General features: G+C 41.5%; 1 protein-coding gene across 4 annotated transcripts in view; it reads right to left on the bottom strand.

Annotated features, from left to right (window-relative positions):
- cfap65 (cilia and flagella associated protein 65) overlaps nucleotides 1-23,102 on the bottom strand; it is a 210,152-nt gene that overhangs the window by 54,419 nt on the left and 132,631 nt on the right. For all 4 annotated transcript variants that reach the window (XM_059967610.1, XM_059967611.1, XM_059967612.1 and 1 more), the window contains exons 18-21: nucleotides 16,549-16,753; nucleotides 10,991-11,119; nucleotides 7,267-7,443; nucleotides 4,607-4,673 (exon numbers count right to left, since the gene is read on the bottom strand). In XM_059967610.1, the coding sequence (XP_059823593.1) occupies nucleotides 4,607-4,673; nucleotides 7,267-7,443; nucleotides 10,991-11,119; nucleotides 16,549-16,753 (578 nt within the window). The remainder of the gene's footprint in view (nucleotides 1-4,606; nucleotides 4,674-7,266; nucleotides 7,444-10,990; nucleotides 11,120-16,548; nucleotides 16,754-23,102) is intronic.

Here is a 23,102-nt window from a genome sequence, read left to right as displayed (position 1 = left end):
CCAGCATTTTGTGTGTTTTGTTCAACTTAGCAATGTGCTGGGGGAATCCCACAAGTATTGCCATACATTCCAGAACCAACATAGCATGTCCATATCTAAAGACTTTGAGGTAGGACTCTTGGTACATTTGATAGAAAGGTACAAATTGATTCTTAAGTCTGTGGAGCAGGTAGACGTTACAAAGAAGAGAGAAAGAAAAGCCACAGAAGGATTTCAAAAACCAGGACAACAGCTTTAAAATCAAGGCATTGGAAAATAAAAGTCAATGCTGATCACCATGCAGAAAAGGAATAGGCAAATCGAACAGATTCAGATGGATTTATTTATTACATGAATATTGAAACATACAGTGAAATGTGTCATTTGCATTAACAACCAATATAGCCAAGGATGTGCCGGAGCAACGGGCAAGTGTCACCAGATATCCAATGCCAACATAACATGCTCACCATTTTCAGCAGCAGCAACACAAGCAAATCAGAACAAGACAACATCAGCAAAAACAAGCCCCTTTCCACCATCCACCCCCCCCCCCCCCCACACACACACACACACACACACACACACACACAGAGTGGGTAGGCCTCCTCTGGGCCTCCAGTCCTTGGCCTGGGTCACTTAGACTCGTAAAAGTGCAAGTTAGAAAACAAGTGGTAATATTTTAGAGATGTGCACTAACCAAAGTATAGACCACAAGACATAGGAACAGAATTGTGCCACTATGAGCACTTTGGCCAAAGGACAGAATCCAAAGGAGATATCAAAGCTAAAAGTAGAGACCATGTTATTCACAACTCAAGGAGACACAGTGGAACAGCTGACATAGCTGCTGTCTCAGCTCCCATAACATGGGTTTGATCCTGACTTCCAGGGATATCTCTGTGGATCATAAACACAAGAAGTTCTACAGATGCTAGAAATCCAAAACAACTCACACAAAATGCTGGAGGAACTCAACAGATCAGGCAGCATCTCTGTTGAGAAATAAGCAGTCAATATTATGGGAATTAGAACTTGATGAAGGATCTTGGCCCAAAACTTCAACTGGTTATTGTTCTCTATAGATGATGCCTGACCTACGTTCCTCCAGCATTTTGTGTATGTCTGTGTGGAGTTTGCACATTCTCCTTGTGACCATGTGGTTTTCCTCAGAGTACTTGTTTCCTCGTGTATCCCAAAGATACAGAGTCGGTAAGTTAATTGGACATTGTGAATTGCCTCTAGTCTATAGGTGTGTGGTAGAATTATGTCACAACTGTCTGATTCTAAATTATAAGTACAACTGTCATTATCAATGTCTAATACCAAAGATCATGCATCTAAGGTGAGAGGGGTAAATTCAAAGGAGATGTGTGGGGCAAGTTGCTTTTACACAGAGAATGGTGAATCCCAGGAATGCGCTGCCTGGGATAGTGGTGGAGTAAAATAAGATTAGGATATTCAAGAGGCTCTTAGACAGACATATAAAAGTGCAGTAAATGCAAGGATATAGTCATTGTGCATGATGCACTATCAATAACTCCAAAAGACTGGAAGTAGAGTAAATACTGAAAGGCTTTTATTAGCAGTAAAACACAGCACGTCCATGCTGGATGACTGTGGGAGGAGTAGAGACACAATCACCTTTATCCAGGGGTCTGTGGGAGCAGTCAGCAGAGGGGTGTGTCCAGACAGATATACATGGTTTACCACAGTGCAGGAAGAAGAGAGCAGTTTGGTTGTGCATTTGATTACTAATATAATTAGTCTGGCTCATCATAGTGGGCTGAAAGGCCTGTTCCTGTGCTATATTCTTTGTTTGAACTGAGCAAGTCATTGGTGAGCCACACTTACTGTATTCTGTAATTTCTTATCCTCCTTCCATAGAAAGTATGCCATTAAGCTGGAAAGGACGCAGAGAAGATTCACAAGAATATTACTGAGTGCAGGCTTGTGTCATAAGGAAAGGATGGATAGGCTGGGAGTTTTTTCCCTGGAGTGCAGTAGGTTGAGGTGTGATCAGATAGAGGCATATAATAACATTATGGAGAATAGATAATGTGGATGGTCACAATCTTTTCTTCCCAGGGATGGAGGGTCTAAAACTTGAGGACACAGGTTTAAGCTGAGAGAGGAAAGACTTAAAAGGGAACTGAGTGGTAGTGGGTACATGAAACAAGCTGCGAGAAGAATCTATAGAAGTGGGCACAAGTACAATGCTTAAAAGACATTTCATCAGGTAAACGGATAGAAAGGATTTTGACCATATTCAGGCAACCTGCAATTTCAATGACTTATTTTCAAGGACTCTGCAACTCATGTTCAATATTATTAATTATTATTATTATTATAACTTTGTTTTTTTCTTTTTTTATCTGCACAATTTGTCATCTTTTGCACGTAGGTTGTGTTTAATTTTTCATTGATTCTACAGTGCTTCTTTGTATCAACTATGAATAGCTGCAAGAAAATGAATCACAATGTTCATTTGGTGACATGCTGTATATGTGCATTGATAATAAAATTACTTTGAACTTTGAAGTGGGATTATGTCAGAAAGACATTTTAATCAGCAAGGAAAGGTTGCATTGAAGGGCTTGTTGCCATGCTGTACAGGGAGTTGATGGGAATGTGAGGAGGTTTCAATAAACATAAGTAAGTGCTTGATGGTCAGTACAGATTCAGTGGGCCAAAGGGCCTGTACTGACACTATAGAATGCAAGGGAGGGGCAGAGTTGTTTTGTTATCTTGAAACCACAGACTCTAACATAACCAGCAGCTTTTCTTCCCCAGATGACCACAGTGATCTAGACAGGCCAGAGAAAGGCAAATGTTTACTTTTACTGTCAGAAGTCAACACAGCTCATCCGGAATCCTCTCTGATATTTCACATATTGTATAATTAATAGGCATGTATGTGCTAGTTAATGGTCAGAGCGATTTTCTTTTGCATTCTCCAGTGTGAGGTTATTAGATTAAAGAAGTGGAAGCTGAGGCTATTGATGGTAATTTTATACAGCTCCCTCCCTGGGAATTTCCCAGACCAATGGTATTCCGGTGCACCTGCTCTATGGTTTGTTTAAGGAAATAGCAAGGTACACAGCTTGGCAGAGATAACCTTCATTGGTATGTTTTTTCATAAAATAAAATTCACTTGAAGGCAAATATTTATCAACCCTTACTGCATTGCACATGGCCACTCCCCGGCTGCATTTAACACAATCTGTATTTGATGCAGATTTAGAATATTCACTACCTTGTGAGACAGTTTCAATTTGTTGACTTGTTAGGCAGTCAGAGAAGTAAGGAACTTGCACTTATATCAACTCACATGAAAAGCTGGAGGAACTCAGCAGTTTAGCCTGCATCTATGAAAATGAATAAACAGCCGACACCTCAGGACGAGTCGCTTCATCCAGCATTTTGTGTGTGTTGTTCTGGATTTGTAGCATCTGTAGAATCTCTTGTGCTTATAACTTGCAATAATATATGGTCTTTCACAATTTCAGCAGATCACATAAAGTATGTAATTTATGTAATTACATAAATGTAATTTATGTTATGTAATCAGTTATGTAATTTTGAAGTGCCATTTTGTTTAAGAAGTACAATGAGTGGTTATTGGTGTTAAGGGATGCAACTGGCTGATAAATGTTTAAACATAGCCTGAATCAAAGAAGTGCATTTGTAAAATACTTCCCCAAATCGGGTCTCCCTAAAGCCCGGGAATCCTTGAAATTGACGTCACAGGTAGATAGTGTTGTAAAGAAAGAATTTGGCACAATGGCCTTCATAAATCAAGAGTTGGGATGTTATGTTGATGTTGTATAAGATGTCAGTGAGGTCAAATTTGGAGTATTGTGTGCAGTTCTGGTCATCAGTGGTGTATCACAGGGATCAGTGCTGGGTCCTTGTTGTTTGATATCTATATCAACGATTTGGATGATAATGTGGTAAACTGGATCAGCAAAATTTTCAGATGACACGAAGAATGGGGTGTAGTGGACAGTGAGAAAGGCTATCAATGCTTGCAGTGCGATGTGGAAAATGGACTGAAGTTGGAAATTAATGCAGACAAGTGTGAAGTGGAGCACTATGGGAGGACAGAGGACGCAAAATGGAAACCATCTCACAAAGTAGTGAATATTCTAAGTTTGCATCAACTACAGGTTGTGGACCTAAGTTATAGGGAAATGTTGTTTCCCCGGAGAGTAAGAGACTGAGGTGTTTTAATAGATGTATACAAAATTATTAAGGGTATAGATAGGGTAATGCAAACAGGCTTTTTCCATTGAGGTTGGGTGAAACTATAACTAGAGGTCATTGGTTAAGAGTAAAAGATGAAATATTGCAGAGGAACCTGAGGATAACATCTTCATTCAGAGGTTAGTGAGAGTGTGGAATGAACTGCTAGCAGAAGGTGGTTGATTGCAACATTTAAGAGATGTTTGGATGAGTACATGGATGGGAAGGGTATGGAGGGCTATGGTCCAGGTGCAGATTGACGGCACTAGGCAAAATAATAGTTCAGCATGGATTAGATAGGCCAAACAGCCTATTTCAGTGCTGTAGTGCTATAGGGCGATCTCATCCAACATGAAACAAATAACTCCCTACAGATCCTTACCAGAATTTCTCGACCATGGGAAAGCTTCAGGAGAACAGGAATGCGATCAGTTCCCAAAAATTCATGTCTGAAGGAAGAAAATATAGACATCAATCCTTTGCATGGACAATATCTTATGTAAACAGCTTCCATTTGCTCATGCAAAAAATGTTGGTGACTAAGTGCTATGAGAACTCAGAACAATAAGCACAATAAAAATTGGAAACAAAAGAATCAGTGTAATTGAAGAAATTTAAATACATTCTAGTTTAAAAATAGAACCAACCTACACAACCCTAATGAATACGAACAAACCTCAATGCAATGCAGCTAGAACATGAAAGTTAAGAATATACATTTCCCTTTGTCAAATTAAGGTTAACTTTCAACATACTTCACCCATTGTTACAACCACTGTATGTATAACATAGAAGTTCAAGTTCAGCTTTCCTCTGGGGCCAGGATGCAGAACACAGTACCAACAGTCTCACACAGCACACATAGCAGAAAAATACACAGTTAAAAAAATTTAAAAACAGTAATAAAGCCCAAGTTGCTAAGCATCATGGATGCATGGATGTTACCCTCAATCATTGTTTCTGCAACAACAGCCCACCCGCAGCAGTTTTTCATCTCGCGCAAATGCTGCTTCAAATGAACACAATCCAGCTTGTCTTTCGAGGAGCAAACACTGAAGGGCAGCACTGACAGGAGGAGCCAGCTTCCAACCCCGTACAGAATCCAGTGACACCCAACTTCCCCGGTGGCCGCAAAAGGCAACCCCAATGAATGAGGGCCTAGTCCACATCACAGCTGAGGCAATGCAGCTCCCCACCATTGAAATGCCAATGAACCATTGGATTGGACTTGCAGTATTACCAATGTCCAACAGGGTCTTGCGATCACAATAAAGGCGCCCAAGCCAATCATTTCCATCATTTGTTGGGTTGCGCACTGCCTCTGACACCTTCTTCACTGGGTGGCTGAAGCAGGCTGTGACATGGTGCATAAAAGGTCCAGCTCCACCACTATCTCTTTGGTAGTGCAACTCTTTGGTAGAGTAGACCTGCCATACGTGAAGTTCTTAATACAGCACAGTACAGGCCCAACCCTTTAACCCTATTCCGAGATCAATCTTAGCCTTCCCTCCCACATTGCTCTTCACTTTTCTTTCATCCATGTGCCTATCTAAGAGATTCACAGATGTTTCTCAGATGATTAGTTTCTTAATTTCCTCGACCACCACTCCACACAGCACACTCCACACACCTACACTTTCTGTGTGAAAAACCTACCTCCAACATCCCCTTATACTTTCCTCCAATCAGCTTAAAATCATGACCCCTCATATTAGCTATTTCTCCCCTGGGAAAAAATCTCTGACTTTATACTCAATCTATGTCACTATTATCTTGTACAGCACTATCGCAGTTTCTCATCCTCCACTCCGGAGAGAAAAGACCCAACTCACTTAACCTGCCTTCATTAGACTTGCTCTCTAATCCAGGCAAATCCTGGTAAATCTCCTCTGCATCCTCTCTAAAGCTTCCATATCCTTCCTGTAATTAGGAATTTGAGTTGAGTTCTTGAGGACCTTGAATAGTATTATTTGATGTTAAGCTACAATTATTTTATGCTCTAATTAAAGTAAAATATTCTGCAAACTTCACAGACTTTTGTACTTCAGCTGAAGGTTAGAAATGGATGAGTTGACCATGCACCTACTTTCTGAGGAGGCTGAAGAGAGCTGGACAATGCACATACATACTCATGACATTCTATAGGTGCACAGTAGAGAGCATCCTAACAAGATGCATCACTGTTTGGTACAGAAACTGTACTACGGTAGGCAGGAAGGCTCTACAACAGGTAGTCAAAACTGCCCAATGCATCACCATCTCCAGCCTACCCACTATCAAGGAGCCTGGGAAAGGACCAGACATATCATAGAGGATTTCACCTACCCTGCTCATGGACTGTCTGCCTCACTCACATCAGGAAGGAGACTATGTAGTATCCATGGCAGGACCACCAGACTCAAAAACAGTTACTTCCCCCGAGCAGTGAAGCTAATCAACACCTCCACTCACTAACCACTCCTCCACATCCCCAACCATCACTACTTTATTATTTCCTGTTAGTCAACTTCTTGAGTGCCAACAGTGGTGTGCACAACACTATTACAGCTAGGGGCACTAGAGTATGGAATTCAATTCTGGCATTGTCTGTGACCACATGGGTTTCCTCCGGGTGCTTTGGTTTTCTCCTACAGTCCATAGATGTACTGTCTAGTAGATTAATAGATCATTGTAAATTGTCCCATGATTAGGATAGTGTTAAGGCACAAGGCTTGGCTCAAAAGACCTATTCTGAGCTGTATCTCTAAATAAATAAAATAAATAAATTATCTAATGTACAGATGTTCCTGTACCTAGAGTCACTTTATGAACATACAATCAATTTATATAAGCTCTTATATATTTATATTTATAGTGTTTCTTAATTTATTATTGTGTTCTTTATTTTACAGTGTTTTTATTGACACTGCATCAGATCAGGAGTAACAATTATTTTGTTCCCTTTACACTTGTGTACTAGAAATAACATTAAACAATCTTGAAACTTGAATGACATTTGTACAGTGCTCCGCAAAATGAAACTCATATGTAGAGCAAACTTGCCTGTAGGTAAGTTGAATGGTTTCTCGCTGCCCAGGATTGAGGCATCCAGATTTTGGCTCCACAGTGAAAAGCCGATTGTCCTCGATTCTCATCTCATGCAGTTCAGTGGGGTTGAACTCTCCTGTCTCCGCCCAGTACTCCAGATCCAGCTGCTGGTCCACTGGAAATAGGAAGGCCCTTAAGAACAGCCAATCAAAGAAAAAAATTTATCGTCCCTCAGAGTTTAAGCTTGGTATATAGAGTCATTATCAAAAATAAACTAAGTAATAAATAAATAGCACGAAAGAGGAGTGGCGAGGTAGTGTTCATGGTGTTCAGAAATCTGATGTCCAGAATTAATACTGTACTGAAAACGTAGAAACCAATTTGATTCAGATAACGCAGGATATTTATTCCTGAAACTTAAATAATATGCACCCATTCCTAATGACTGCATCCAGCTTAGACAATTTGTAAAGAGATATGAATGTAAGAAAGGAAGGAGAATTGCGCTATTTGATTGGAAAGAATAAATTTAGAAAAATGGTAGAAGGAATCACTTTGATGAGATTACATGTATAGACTTACTCAGAAGATAGTGGAAATTAGGGAAGTACATATTTGGAAAATCACAGACAGGTGTTGATATAACAATGCTGTAAAAGTAGGTGATTTTAACCACCAATATTGATTGGGACTGTCCTATTACTAAGGGATTAGATAGGGTGGAGTTTCAGAATCAGAATCAGAATCAGAATCCGGTTTATTATCTCTGACAAATGTTGTGAAACCTGTTATTTTGCAGCAGCACTACAACACAATACATAAATTATACCATAAATTACAATAAGAGACATGTATAAAAATTTAAATAAGTAATGAACGAAAATAGTGAGGCTATTTGACATGGGTTCGTTGTCCGTTTGCAAATCTGATGGCAAAGGGAAAGAAGCCATTCCTAAAATGATGTGTGTGTCTCCAGGATCCTTTTCTTTCTCTCTGATGGTAGCAATGAGCATAAGTCATATCCTGGGTAGTGGGGGCCCAGAATGAAGTATGCCACTTTTTTGAGTGCTTGGCTTTTGAAGATGTCTTCAACGGTGGGAAGGCTAATGCCCACGATGGAGCTGGCGGGGTTTACTACCATCTGCAGCTTTTTCTAATCCTCTGCAGTATCCTCTCCATACAAGACAGTGATGCAACCATTTAATGATTTGCTAAGTCTGTCAAGGAAAGTTTTAGTACATAGAACATAGAACACGATAGCACAGTACAGGCCCTTTGGCCCAGGATGCTATGCCAATCTCTTCAACACTCTAAGATCGATCTAAAAATCTTTTCTAATGTGGATGGCTATACTAAAAAAGGTGTTATAGTTGAATAACACACACAAAACGCTGGTCTCACCTATCACCTACCAGTTTGTACTTTCTCCCCTCTACCCATCTTCAAACGCCTTCTTTACCAGTCCTGATGAAGAGTCTTGACTACATTCCCATCCATTGATGTTGTCTGACTTGTTGAGTTCCTCCAGCATCTTGTATGGTGTTCAAGACTTCCAGCATTTGCAGGATTTGTGTGCTATTGTTAACTTCCTCTTGGGAAATAGGGCTGAGCAAGTGGTTGATATGTCAAAGGTGAGGACTTTGGGACAAGTGATCATAATTCTATTAGTTTCGAGACTGTCATGAAAATGATAGGAATAGACTTTCAGTAAAATTCCTACATTGAGGGAAGGCTAATTTACATGGCATCAGACAGTACCTGCAAAAATTGACTCGGAGAGGCTGCTTGTAGGTAAAGAGTTGACTGACGTGGGAGCAATATTGGGAATCTGGTCGGGAAAAAGGAGGCGTATGTTGGGTACAGGCTGCTGGGATCAAGCAAGTCCCTTGAGGGAGTGTAAGAATACAGTTATGAAGAACACTAGGAGGATAAAAAGGGCCATGGGATATTGCTGAGCAAATAAAGGTGGATCCTAAAAGATTTGTAAATATATTAAGTTAAAGGGTAAGGAGAGTATAGCTCTGCCTTCAGATTCTGATTTACTTATCATGTGTATGTCAAAACAGAGTGAAATATGTCGTTAGTGTGAACAACCAACACATCTCAGGATGTTCTTGGGCAGCCTTCAAGTATCGCCACACATTCTGGTGCCAACATAGCATATGCACCATGTTCATCAGAAAAAAAAAACACAACACACAACATAGAACAACATGAGCACAAAAAAACAACAACAGAACAAAACAAGACACCAACAACAAAACAATCTCCTTTCCCACCATCCCACTCCCACACAGACACAGGTTTCCAACCCCAGGACACATGTGGAGCCATGGGAAATGGGATTGTTAACTGAACACTTCTCATATGTGTGGGAAGCACTGCTTCAGAACTGATAGTGGCGGGGCAAGATGGCATGAGACATCAACAGGTTCTTCCCTACGCACCTGCACCACCCCCCCCCCCCAACAGATGCTGTTTAACTTACTGAACTCATAGACGGTTGCGTCACCGATTGGTATGGAGGTGTGGAGGTGCCAATGTACAGGACTGGAAAAGCTGCAGAGGGTTGTAGACTCAGCCAGCTCCATCAAGGGCACTAGCCTTTCCACTACCAAGGACATCTTCACAAGTTGGTGCCTCAAATAGTGGCATCCATCATTAAATACCCTACAACTCAGGACTTGACTCTTTTCATTACTACCATCAAGACAGGAGTACAGAAGACTGATGACACACAGTCAACAATTCAGGAACATCTTCTTCTCCTGCACCATCAGATTTTCTGAACAGCCCATGAATGCTGCCTCATTCTTTTGCACTTTTTTTGGATTTTTTATTTCCTTTTTAATATTCTTATTGTAACATAGAATTTTATTATGTATTGCACTGTACTGCTGCCACAAAACAACAACTTTCATGTCATATATCAGTGATAATACATATATTTTGATAATAAATTTACTTTGAACTCTGATTCTGAGTTTGGTCTAATTCTGGTTCTGATTCTGATTCATCCAGCAGGTAGTGGTTCCACCATCCAACAACTGCTGTTTCTGAGTCTCATGTTAACATCCATGGCCATCTTTCCAAAGTTCATACAGCAGTGGCTGGAGAACAGCAAAGGGGTTTCCCATCTGTGGGTACCATGTTAGCGTAGTGATTAGCATAACGCTTTTATAGCCTGGGGCATCAGAGTTGGAGTTCAATTCCAGCATCCTCTGTAAGAATGTTTGCACGTGTTTCCTGTGTGCATGTGGGTTTCCTTCCACATCCAAAGAAGTACCAGTTAGTAGATTAATTGGTCTTTTTAAATTGTCATGTGATTATTTTAGGGTTAAATAGGTGGCTTGATTGGTGTCACAGCCAGGTGAGCTAGAAAGGCCTGTTCCACACAGTACCTCTAAATAAAAAAATTATCAACATTCTGCCTGAAATTCCTCCCTAAAGTAAACATGCTTAAAGCCAGATTAACCAGTCTTTGGTCCCATTATACTTTGGAGTTATGCAGTGAGCAGACTAGGTTCTGTAGAAGCAAGAAACTACAGATGCTGGAAATCTGGAGTAACACACAAAATACTGGAGGAACTCTGCAGGGCAGGCAACATCAATAGAAGGAAATGAACCGTCAACATTTCAAGTTGAGACTGCCAACGGGATTGAATAAAGGGGGAAAAAATTGAAAATTGAAATACCAAGGTTCAATTTTATTTCACTCCCTACTGTGCTTGCAACCTACCAATCAACAGGCAAGATCTCTTTGTTCTCCAGCACTAGCAGGACAATTGAAGGATCTGAGCATACAGGTGCTGCTCCAAAGTTGAAATCCACCATCACAGGGGTTGAAACAGGGGGACGTCGACGTGTGCTGCAAGTTAAACACAAAGTATTGTATGTTGATTCTACATCTGAAAATCTAAGATTAATGGACAAATTAACCAGCAAGCTCAGCTAAAAAGAAATACTCTGCAAGTTACAAATGAAAAGAAACTGCTTACAGATTTATGCTGACACATATTCTGATGTACGTGTCAGATAAAGCTAACCTTTGACACAATCTCTCATGTCCCCTTTGACCCTCACCAATCTTTATTCATGCACCACAGAAAGCATCCAATTCTCACCAGAGATCAATGATGGCTCAAGTGCAGAGGAAGAGATAGAGACCCAGAATGAAAAGTTCATTGAGTTTTAATAAGTACTGTACAGAACAAAAGAAACATAACAAACACTCGGCTAAAAGGGCCGCTAACTAAACACTCTCTCACTAAAAACAAGTGCCATCACTGCAGCTTGAAAATAGTAACCTAGAACTAAATTAATATGTCCCCTTAAACAGTGTCTATTTAATTCACCTTTTTTCCCTGAACATGGATTAAGGAAAGCTGGGAGCATTATTGTTGCTGTGCTTCAATCAATTCTTGACAAGACTGAAGCAAAATTTACAGAGTTAAATACAATTATAAAGAAATGCTAATTGACTAGAATGTGTGTGTGTTCCCACGTACATGATTGCCATTTTTTTCAGCTGCCTGGATGAGTGCCCAGTGTCTACAGTTGTGACAAACTCAGATGCATCATGGTTTGGTACAGCTACTGCTCTGACCAGAACCCTAAGAAACTGCAAGGAGTTGTGGATATACCTCAGCACATCATGGAAACCAGCCCCATCCCTCCCCCTCCATGGACATTCTCTACACTTCTCATTGCCTTGCTAAAGCAATCAACATAATCAAAGACCCTTCCCACTCTGAAGATTCTCCTTTTTCGCATGAGCACAAGATACAAACACCTGAAAACACTTTAACACCAGGCTCAAGAGCAGCTTCTACCCTGCTGCTATAAGACTATTGAACATATCTCCAGTATAAAATGGACTCTTGACCTCACAAGAGGTCTCACAAGAGGTACCTTATTGTCTGCCTGCACTGAACTTTCTCTGTAGCTGTAACACTTTATTGAGCATTCTGTTACTGATTTCCCATGCATTACCTCAATTTTGTAACAAAATGATCTGTATGGAAGGCATGCAAGACAAAGGTTTTCACTGTATCTCAGCGCAAGCAACAATAATAAACCAATGTGTGAGACATCTTGCCCGCAACCTCCGCATTATGTTTTAGAATTTGATATATTTGCATGTTACGCAAGAAATAATCCGTTGCAAGTATTCAGCTGTTCAGGGAGTATTTCAGGAGATGGAGATAGTCACTTTTTCAATCTGATATCTTTCTTCAAGTCTTTGAATAATTGTTGGGTATCAAATTCTAAGTAATCTAATGCAGGCTTCCTTTTAACTATGATTTTTGTTAATATAGTATCAATCAAGCAGCAGAAATGGAAGATGTAAAACTGCTGAATTAAATTCTAAAGTTCTTTTCCTGCTCATGTTAAATGTTTCCCAAGGACTTTTGTCACAAATTACAGGTGAGTCTGGAGTTCAAGGTCTGGAGTTTGCAGTCCTGTCATTGGCTAGTTCTGGGGTCAATATGGAAGATATAATGGAAATTATATCTGAGCAGAACACAGAATATTAAAAAAGAGATCAACTAGATAAGCTCATACAACCTGCACATGCAGTATTTGGCCCACTATTTGAAAAAGCTGGATAAACACAAGCGCCCACTTTATTCAATCCACCTGTACACCGGCTCATTAATGCAGACAATCAGCCAATCGAGTGGCAGCAACTTGCATAAAATTCATAAAAGCATGAAGACATGATCAAGTACTTCTGTTATTCTTCAAATCAAGCATCAGAATGGGGAAGAAATATGATCTAAGTGAAAAAGCATCTAGTGTTTTTTATATATGATGAAGATGGCAGAGTTTTACAGCACTAGCGATCACCAATCAAGGTTCAATTTCCGCTGCTGTTTGTAAGGAGCTTGTACATTCTTCCCGTGACCATGAGCTTCCTCCAGTTGTTCCGGTTTTGGTCGCTGAAGCAAAATGATGCATTTCACTTTTTCAATCCAGATGCTGCCTGTAAGGAGCTTGTATGTTCTCCCCTTCACCATGTGTGTTTCCTCCGGGTGCTCCGATTCCCTTCCACAGTCCAAAGAGGTACTGGTTGGTAGGTTAATTGGTCACTGTAAGTTGTCCCATGATTAGACTAGAATCAATCGGGGGAAATAGCTGAGCAGCATTTCAATGCAATACCTCAATAAAAAAATAATAAATAAAAAAACAAAATTTACCTTCCTTTAATTGATGTGAAAGGTCCTGGCAAGACCATCTCTAGTTGAACTTTTTTACCCACCAGGCGATTTTTTAAAGAGGTAAACACGAGGAAATCTGCAGATGCTGGAAATTCAAGCAACACACACAAAATTTTGGTGGAATGCAGCAGGCCAGGCAGCATGTATAGGGAGAAGTGCTGTCGACGATTCGGGCCAAGACCCTTCGTCAGGACTAACTGAAAGGAAAGATAGTAAGAGATTTGAAAGTAGCAGGGGGAGAGGGAAATGCAAAATGATAGGAGAAGACTGGAGGGGGTGGGGTGAAGCTGAGAGCCAGACAGGTGATTGGCAAAAGTGATACAGAGCTAGAGAAGGGAAAGGATCATGGGACGGGAGGCCTAGGGAGAAAGAAAGGGGAGCACCAGAGGGAGATGGAGAACAGGCAGAGAGAGAAAGGGAAAAAAGAAGGGGGGGGGAAACTAAATATATCAGGGATGGGGTAAGAAGGGGAGGAGGGTCAATAACGGAAGTTAGAGAAGTCAATGTTCATGCCATCAGGTTGGAGGCTACCCAGCTGGTATATAAGGTGTTGTTCCTCCAACCTGGCTTCATCTTGACAGCAGAGGAGGCCATGGATAGACATATCAGAATGGGAATGGGACGTGGAATTAAAATGTGTGGCCACTGGGAGATTCTGCTTTCTCTGGTGGACAGAGCATAGGCGTTCAGTGAAACGGTCTCCCAGTCTGCGTCGGGTCTCACCAATATATAAAAGGCCACACCGGGAGCACTGGATGCAGTATACCACACCAGCTGACTCACAGGTGAAGTGTCACCTCAACTGGAAGGACTGTCTGGGACCCTGAATGGTGGTGAGGGAGGAAGTGTAAGGGCAGATGTAGCACTTGTTCCGCTTGCAAGGATAAGTGCCAGGAGGGAGATTGGTGGGAAGGGATGGGGGGGACGAATGGACAAGGGAGTCACGTAGGGAGCAATCCTTGCAGAAAGCAGAAAGTGGGGGGGAGGGAAAGATGTGCTTGGTAGTGGGATCCTGTTGGAGGTGGTGGAAGTTACGGAGAATTATACGTTGGATCCAAAGGCTGGTGGGGTGGTAGGTGAGGACAAGGGGGACCCTATCCCGAGTGGGGTGGTAGGCAGATGAGGTGAGGGCAGATGTGCGGGAAATGGGAGAGATGCATTTGAGAGCAGAGTTGATGGTGGAAGAAGGGAAGCCTCTTTGTTTAAAAAAGGAAGACATCTCCTTCATCCTGAAATGAAAATCCTCATCCTGAGAGCAGATGTGGCGGAGACAGAGTAGTTGTGAGAAGGGGATAGCATTTTTGTAAGAGACAGGGTGGGAAGAGGAATAGTCCAGGTAGCTGTGAGAGTCTGTAGGTTTATAGTAGATATCAGTAGATAGGCCATCCCCAGAGATGGAGATAGAAAGATCAAGAAAGGGGAGGGAGGTGTCAGAAATGGACCAGGTAAATTTGAGGACAGGGTGAAAGTTGGAGGTAAAGTCAACGAGCTCAGCATGCGTGCAGGAGGCAGCTCCAATGCAGTCATCGATGTAGCGAAGGAAAAGAGGGGGACGGATACCCGTATAGGCTTGGAACATGGACTGTTCCACAAAGCCAACAAAAAGGCAGGCATAACTGGGACCCATGCGGGTGCCCATGGCTACACCTTTGGTTTAGAGAAAGTGGGAGGAGCCAAAGGAAAAATTATTGAGAGTGAGAACTAATTCCGCTAGACAGAGGAGAGTGGTGGTAGAGGGGAATTGGTTAGGTCTGGAATCCAAAAAGAAGCGAAGAGTTTTGAGACCGTCCTGGTGGGAATAGGGGTATATAGGGACTGGATGTCCATGGTGAAAATAAGGCGGTGGGGGCCAGGGAACTTAAAATCATTGAAAAAATTCAAAATTCAAAGCGTGACAAGTGTCACGAACATAGGTGGGAAGGGATTGAACAAGGGGGGGATAAAACAGTGTCAAGGTATGCAGAAACGAGTTCGGTGGGGCAGGAGCAAGCTGAGACAATGGGTCTACCTGGACAGGCAGGTTTGTGGATCTTGAGTAGGAGGTAGAAACGGGAAGTGCGGGGTGTAGGAAAGAGTCAGTTTTAGAATCGATCTCATTGGTGAGTGTGGAGCTACACAAAGACCAGGGTATTCCCTAGAGCACAGGAAAATGAGGATATAGATAGGGCAAATGCCAGCAGGCTTTATCCCATCACTTTGGTCAGCACGGTAGTGAAGTAATTAGTGTAACTGTATGTCTGTGCCAGCAACCCGTGTTCAATTCCATTGTCCTCTGTAAGGAGTTTGCGCATTCTCCCTGTGACAATGTGGGTTTCCTCCAGGTGCTCCAGTCTTTTCCCACATTTCAAAGATGTACTGGTTGGTAGGTTAATTGGTCACATTGGTGTAATAGGGAGGGGGAAGGCAAGCTCATAGGGAACAAAGGGTCTGTAAACATGCTGTATCTTTAAAATTAAAAACAAACTAGAGGTCATAGGCTTAGGTGAAAGGTGAAATACTTACAGAGAATCTGAGGGTGGTGAGAGTGTGGTACGAGCTGCCAGTATAAGTGGTAGATGCAGGTTGGATTGGAACATTTAAGAGAAGTTTGGATAGGTACATGGATGGGGGATGTGGTTGGAGGGATATAGTCTGGGTGCTGGGAGGTGGGACTAGGTAGCAGATCAAGTCAGCGTGGACGAGATGGGCAAAAAAGCCTAGTTCAGTGCTGAAGTGCTCTATAAGTAGGTAAAGATGTTCTCAAGCTGTCTACAGCAGCATGATAATCCCAAATGATTTTATGTGCCTTCTGGGACTGCTTTCAAGCCTTCCTTAGTTTTCAAAATTCAAAGTAATTTTATTATCAAAGTGCGTATACATAACCATATACAACCCTCAGATTCATTTTCTTGCAGGTATTCATGGTAGAACAAAGAAATACAACAGAATCAATGAAAAACTACACAAAGACTGACAAGCGACCAATGTGCAAAAGAAGTACAAACACGCATAAATAATTAAATAAATAAGGAGAATATGAACTTTAGTGTCCTTGATCAGCTTTGCATTACTTCAAGTATTTTGGATGTTTCCTCACCTGTGTCTGGTTGGCACCCGGTACATGAGTTCGCCCTCAGTGGGATCCCGCTGTAGGTACTCGTTGAGCAGCTCAAGTGAGAAGAGTCGCCAAAGCTGTTGTTTGCTGATGCCACTGATGCTCCCGAGGCACCGAGCATCTGAGATGAATATCATTGGATACACACCATTTGCTGTCACACTACATAAGGTCTTCTCCTCCTCACCTGCATCAGCATCCGACAGCAAAGGGATTATGAGACATAACAACAGTCATTGATCACTAGGGTTGTGTAGGAGACTGATTCTCAACTCAGGATAAACATTATTTAGAGCAACACTTTATACTTATACTTTAGAGCAATTCTTTGTTTAGAATAAGTCTTTATCCTTTGGAGTGTAGAAGGTTGAGGGAGGACTTGATAGAGGTATTTAAAATTATGAGGGGGATAGATAGAGTTGACGTGGATATGCTTTTTCCAGTGAGAGTAGGGGAGATTCAAACAAGAGGACATGAGTTGAGAATTAAGGGGCAAAAGTTTAGGGGTAACACGAGGGGGAACTTCTTTACTTAGAGAGTGGTAGCTGTGTGGAACGAGCTTCCAGTAGAAGTGGTAGAGGCAGGTTCAATATTATCATTTTTTTAAAAATTGGATAGGTATATAGACAGGAAAGGAATAGAGGGCTATTGGCTGTGCCAGTCAGTGGGACTAGATGAGAGTAAGCGTTCTGCATGAACTAGAAGGGCCAAGATGGCCTGTTTCTATGCTGTAATTGTTATGTGGTTATAACATATAAAACATATAGGAACTCAGCAAGTCAGGCAGCATCTATGGAGATTTCCTCCAGTACCTCTAACATTAATTGAGACATTCTACATCCTGAAAGTGCAATATCAATGAACTTTTATCAAAACACTTTATACATCAGCATCTTTGACACTTCTCAATAAGCATCCAAACCATTGTAAAATTAGGGACAGTTCCGTCTGCTGCAGAATACGTAGCCTTAAACACAAGAGATTCTGCAGATGCTCTAAATCCAGAGCAACACACACAAAATGCTGGATAAACTCAGCAGATCAGGCAGCTTCTATGGAGAGGAATAGACAACTTACATATCAGACCTAGACCCTTCATCTGAACTTCATGAGTTGCTCCTGCATTTTGTGGACTGTTGATCCCTTTCCATAAAAGCTGCCAGACTTGCTGAGTTGCTCCAGAGTTTTGTGTGTGTTGCTCTGGGTTTCCAGCACTAGCAGAATCTTTTGCATTTATGATTAGCTTTATTTGTTTGTTGCATGTAGATCGAAACATTGAAACATACAGTGAAATGCACAGTCCAAGAATGTGCGAGGAGAAGCCCACAGTGTCACTACGCTTCCAGTGCTAGCATAACATGCTCACAACTTACTAACCTTAACCCATACATCTCAGAATGTAGTTAGTAACTGGAGTACCTGGAGGAACCTAAGGGGTCACGAGGAGAACATATAAAGTTCTTACAGTAAACATGGGAATAAATACCTGGGAGAATACATTCATTCTAAGTTAAACAGGGAATGAACTAATTTCAGAAACTGATTTCAATGTGAGTGTTATCATATGACATGTAATACAAACTGTGGCTTGTTCTGGGCCTGACCCAACCACTCTGAACCCCATCCAAAGCAGATGTCAATTTTTCCATGTAAGACCCAACCATTGCCACAACAGTAAGAATGCTGGGCTTGGGACATTAAGCAAAGATATCTTCTCCTGGATGGGATTCTGTGCTGGAGCTTGACCAGCAGGACTAAGCCTGGGTAACATGGTACCATAGCAGTTAATCCAATGCTTTACAGCACCAGCTTTACGATCCAGATTTGATTACTGCCATTGTCTGTAAGGAGGTTGTACATTCTCCCCATAACCCCATGAGTTTCAGGTTAGGTTAGGTGTACAGGTTAGGGTTAGTGAGTTATGGGCATGCAATGTTGGCCCCAGAAGCATGGCAAAACTTGCCTCACACCATCATCGATTTGATTTGACACATATGACACATTCCACTGTAGGTGTTAATGTACCTGTGACAAATAAATCTTAATCCAAACACAAACATCTTGTTGGAGTACACACACTACTTGCCCTGAACCAACATGAGTGATCACCACCCATCAGAGACAATGCAGCGCATGTATACAATAAATGAGGTAGATTGCAAGATCAAGCGTCCTTCTCATCATGCAAGAAGTCTTTCAAGTGCCTGCTAACAGTAGAATAGAAGCTATCTATGAGCCCGGTTGGGCATTTTTTCAGGTTTTTGTATGCCCAATGCCCAATGCAGGAGGAGAGAGGAGAGAATGCCCAGGATGGCTGGGGTCTTTGATTATGCTGTCTACTTTACCGAGGAAACAAGAAGTATAGACAGAGGTAAATCTGATTTCGATGATGTGCTGAGCTGTGTCCACAACTCTCTGCAGTTTCTTGTGATCTTGTGCAGAGCAGTTGACATACCAAACCGTAATGCATCTACATAGAACTACAGCACTGAGGGAATGTCATACTGTCAGAGATACCATCTAATCACATGGGAAGCCAAATAAATACTCCATTTGATCTTTTGTTAGTATGTTAAAAATTCACAGTATTTTTTCAAAGAAATAGAGGAATATCTTCCCCAATGCTCTGGCCAATAATTATCCTTCATCTATACCACTCAAATGGACCATCTAATCATTTAAGTGCTATGGGATCTTTCTGCATGCAAATGGTTGTTATGTTTAGTGTATCACACAAGTAATCAAATTTCAGGAAGTATTTAAATGGCATTAAAGTATTTTGAGATTCTAAAGGAGGCACAAAAATCTGCAGATGCTGGAACCTGGAGCAACACAAAGGAAGATGGAGGACCTCAATGGGTCAGGCAGCATCGATGAAGGGAGATGGACACTCAGGCCCTTCCTCTACTCCTTCCCCTTCATCCTATTATACTGGCTATCTCCTTTCTTTCCAGAATCAGAAATACAAACAGAATCAGGTCCTTAATACCACTGGCAGAAATCATGAAATTTGTTGTTTTGCATCAGGAGTGCATTGTAACACATAATATAAGTTACAATAAACTATAAATTACAATAAGAAATATATATTAAAATTAAGTTAAATAAGTAGTGCAAAAAAGTGCGCAAAAAAGAAAAAAATAGTGAGGTGGTATGAAAGGGTTCATTGTCCTCAGAAATCTGATGGCAGAGAGGAAGAAGCTGTTCATGAAATGTTGTGTGCCTTCTGGCTACTGTACCTCCTCCTTGATGATAGCAATGAGAAAAGGGCATGCCCTAGGTCGGGGGTCGGCAACCTGCGGCTCCCGAGCCATTTGTGGCTCTTTCACCTCTGTGCTGCGGCTCCCTGTGGCTTTGGGAAATAATTGGTCAGTATTTAATTAAAATGTATTTTATGTTAGTTTGTTAGCTTTTGAAATGTAATTATGGTGATCTTGTACAACCTAAGTGTAGCGACACATTTCCTGCCACATCCGAAACGGCTCACAATTAGCCAGCATTCCGGCTAAGGGAGATAGCCTACGGGGGTTTGTGAGTACGCGTCTTTTGCAGCATCTGCGTCCATGGGGGCTGGGTTGAGGGAGGCTTAAAAGCAAGGCTGTTTAGTTCGAATAAAGCTATCTTTGACTGCAGTTTACTGACACCGCTACAACGTGTTTTTATCGCTGGCTGTCCAGACGGAAGGTGCTGAAACGCTTTGTCGCGTGTCTGGAAGAAGTGAAAACTTTCCTGGGCAGCAAAGGGCTCACCTTTCCTGAGCTGGAACAGCCAGAGTGGCTGGAAAAGCTACACTTCATGGTAGACATGACAGCGCACCTGAACACGCTGAACACAGCTCTTCAGGGGAAAGGACGCACAGCCCTGCACATGTTGGAGGATGTTTTGGCATTCGAGCGCAAGTTGACAGTGCTTGCCAGAGATTTACAGAAAGGCACTTTGTCTCACTTCCCCAATTTGAGAGAGTTCAAACAAGGTCACGACATGATAATTTCGGAGTATTTACATTCTGCAATCATCGCAATGCAAACATCGTTTGGGAAACGCTTCTGTGAGTTCAGAGAGGAAAAAAACACATTATCCTTCCCGGTCACTCCCTTAAGCATCGATCCTTCCCTACTGAATACGACTGCATTGGCAGGTGTGAGTCAACCTGATCTTGAGATGGAACTGGCCGACATAGCCGACAAAGACATATGGGTGTCCAAGTTTAGACGCTTGACAGCAGACCTTGAAGATGTTGCCCGTCAGAAGGCCGTTCTTGCTCAGAAACACAAATGGAGTGATATTGAAAACCTCACAGATGACAGCTTGCGATCCTGTGTAAAGATGAAGGTGACATCATACAGCCCTGATGTGCAGACGCTGTGCGCTGAGGTCCAGGAGCAGAAATCCCATTAACCAAGTATGATAAATATTTTAATTGCCTATTATTTTACTTATATTCATATTTTTTCATTGTTCAGTGAAATAGTCCTTTCATTTTTCAGGATGACAGCTGGCTGACGTTATTTTTGGTTTGCTGCTGGCGGAAAATTTAAGTTCGGCGTTTTTCATAAATACAAGAAGGACTCAAATAGACATTGAATATTTTACTTAAAAGTAACTTTCAACCCAACGTCTTTTTTTCGGAGTTCAAAATGTTTTTGTTGCATGCAGAAATGTAATTTCGTTTTCTCTGCAGGAGTTCATCAATTTCATAAATGCAACACATTATAGTTTGTTTATACATAGCATAAAGGCAAAAAAAACGTTGTATGCAGTGTTATTTCATTTTAAATGTCAAACGGGTTTTGCGGCTCCCAGTGTTTTCTTTTCTGTGGGAAACGGGTCCAAGTGGCTCTTTCAGTGGTAAAGGTTGCTGACCCCTGCCCTAGGTGATGGGGTCTTTAATGACTGATGCCGTCTTTTTGAGGTTTTGCCTTTTGGAGGAGCCCTCAATGCTGGGGAGGCTAGTGCCCATGAAGGAGTTGGCTGAGTTTACAATTTTCCATTGCTTTTTTGAAGCTTGTGTAGTGGCCCCTCCATACCAGATGGTGATGCAGCCAGTTAGAATGCTCTCTGTTCAGACTTTTACACTGAAATATGGCCCTGCCGACTTTTATTTAACTGTGTTGTCCACTTTAATTCTGGTGGCACTGCCGCATTTAAATTTGAAATTCAGTTGAATCATGTGAGGAAAACAGCCATATTGACACAATCCCGTGTTACCTTTCTTTTGTTTGCACCATTGTAAATCATTGTAAGTTTTGCTTCATTCATAAAGGAGAATGCTATCTGAGCAATATTTTGTGTTAGTATTATGTGAAAGTTTATTCCCAATGATCAGAATAATCAGCAATCAGCCTTGGTAATTTAATGATATTGATCTTTTCAGATACTTTAACACTTTGCTTATTCATGCTTTGTATAATTTTGGACATTTTACATGTAAGTGTAGCTTCATGTATTCCAAATTCCTTATGAATGTGTGGCTTAATCATTAAGTACTTACTGTACTTTTCTGATTCATTCTCAGGTTTACTCTTACTCAATTGCATGTGTGCACGCTGCTCAGAATTTGAAAGCTATATCCTGATTCCTGTTTTCATTTGACTGGAATTTGGATTACTGCTGAATTGTGTACTTCCTAATTCACACAAAAGCAGAGTAATCCAGTAAAAAGATAACGCAGCTGGCCAAACAGCCTACAGTCGATGATAGTAAATAACAAGCATTAAGGATGAGCGGTATGTAAAATACACAACATCACAGGAGAGACAAAGCTCACCAGACAGATTGACTGTAGCTCATTGCAATCATCAGATTGTCAGTTGGCACAGCAGCAACAAGAGCCAGAGTGAAGGCAGAGACTGCACAACCATGTGCTGCATTTGCAGAGTGGGAGATAGCCATTAAATCAGACAAAGCATGGATAGAGGTTAATTTGGATGCCCTGCATCTTCAAAAAGAGGCTGCAGCTGCTATCACCCAAGCAGTGATATTAGAGGCAGCAGCAGAGCAAGAGGGTAAGGAGCTGTATAGTAGAAAAGCCACCTGGTAATAATACCAGGCAATCAGCCAGCAGTGGTCTCCTCCCCATTAAGCTGCTTGCAGCAAAGCTCAGAAATAGTTAATCCTTCACATTGGTTACAGAACTCTTACTGACCTGTCCAACACCAAAAAAAGGCATTCCCCTACCACTAAGAAAGAGGATTCAAAGCCAAGATTTGACAGTAATGATCCACATTGGCAGCCAAGGTTTACATACCTCAGTACAAGGGTAGTTTACCAGTAGGCCATCCAGAGCCCTCAGTCACGATGAATATAGCAAAGTATCTGGCACACAAAGAGCCATGAGCATCAGTTTATCACAGTTTGATGACCATCCAGAAAGTTATAGAGTATGGAAGTTGTCTTTTAATAATACAATCAAAGACATGGATCTTACTACTGGTGAGGAATTGGACCTGCTGTCAAAATGGCTTTGTATGGAATCTTCAAACTATGTTAGGCACTTTAGAGCAGTTCATATAGGCAATCCAGCTGCAGCTTTAAGA

Source organism: Hypanus sabinus, chromosome 4, assembly GCF_030144855.1.
Source record: "Hypanus sabinus isolate sHypSab1 chromosome 4, sHypSab1.hap1, whole genome shotgun sequence".
Taxonomy (NCBI): Eukaryota; Metazoa; Chordata; class Chondrichthyes; order Myliobatiformes; family Dasyatidae; genus Hypanus; species Hypanus sabinus.
Note: the sequence above shows the minus strand (reverse complement) of the source record. Positions and strands in the feature narration are given on the sequence as shown.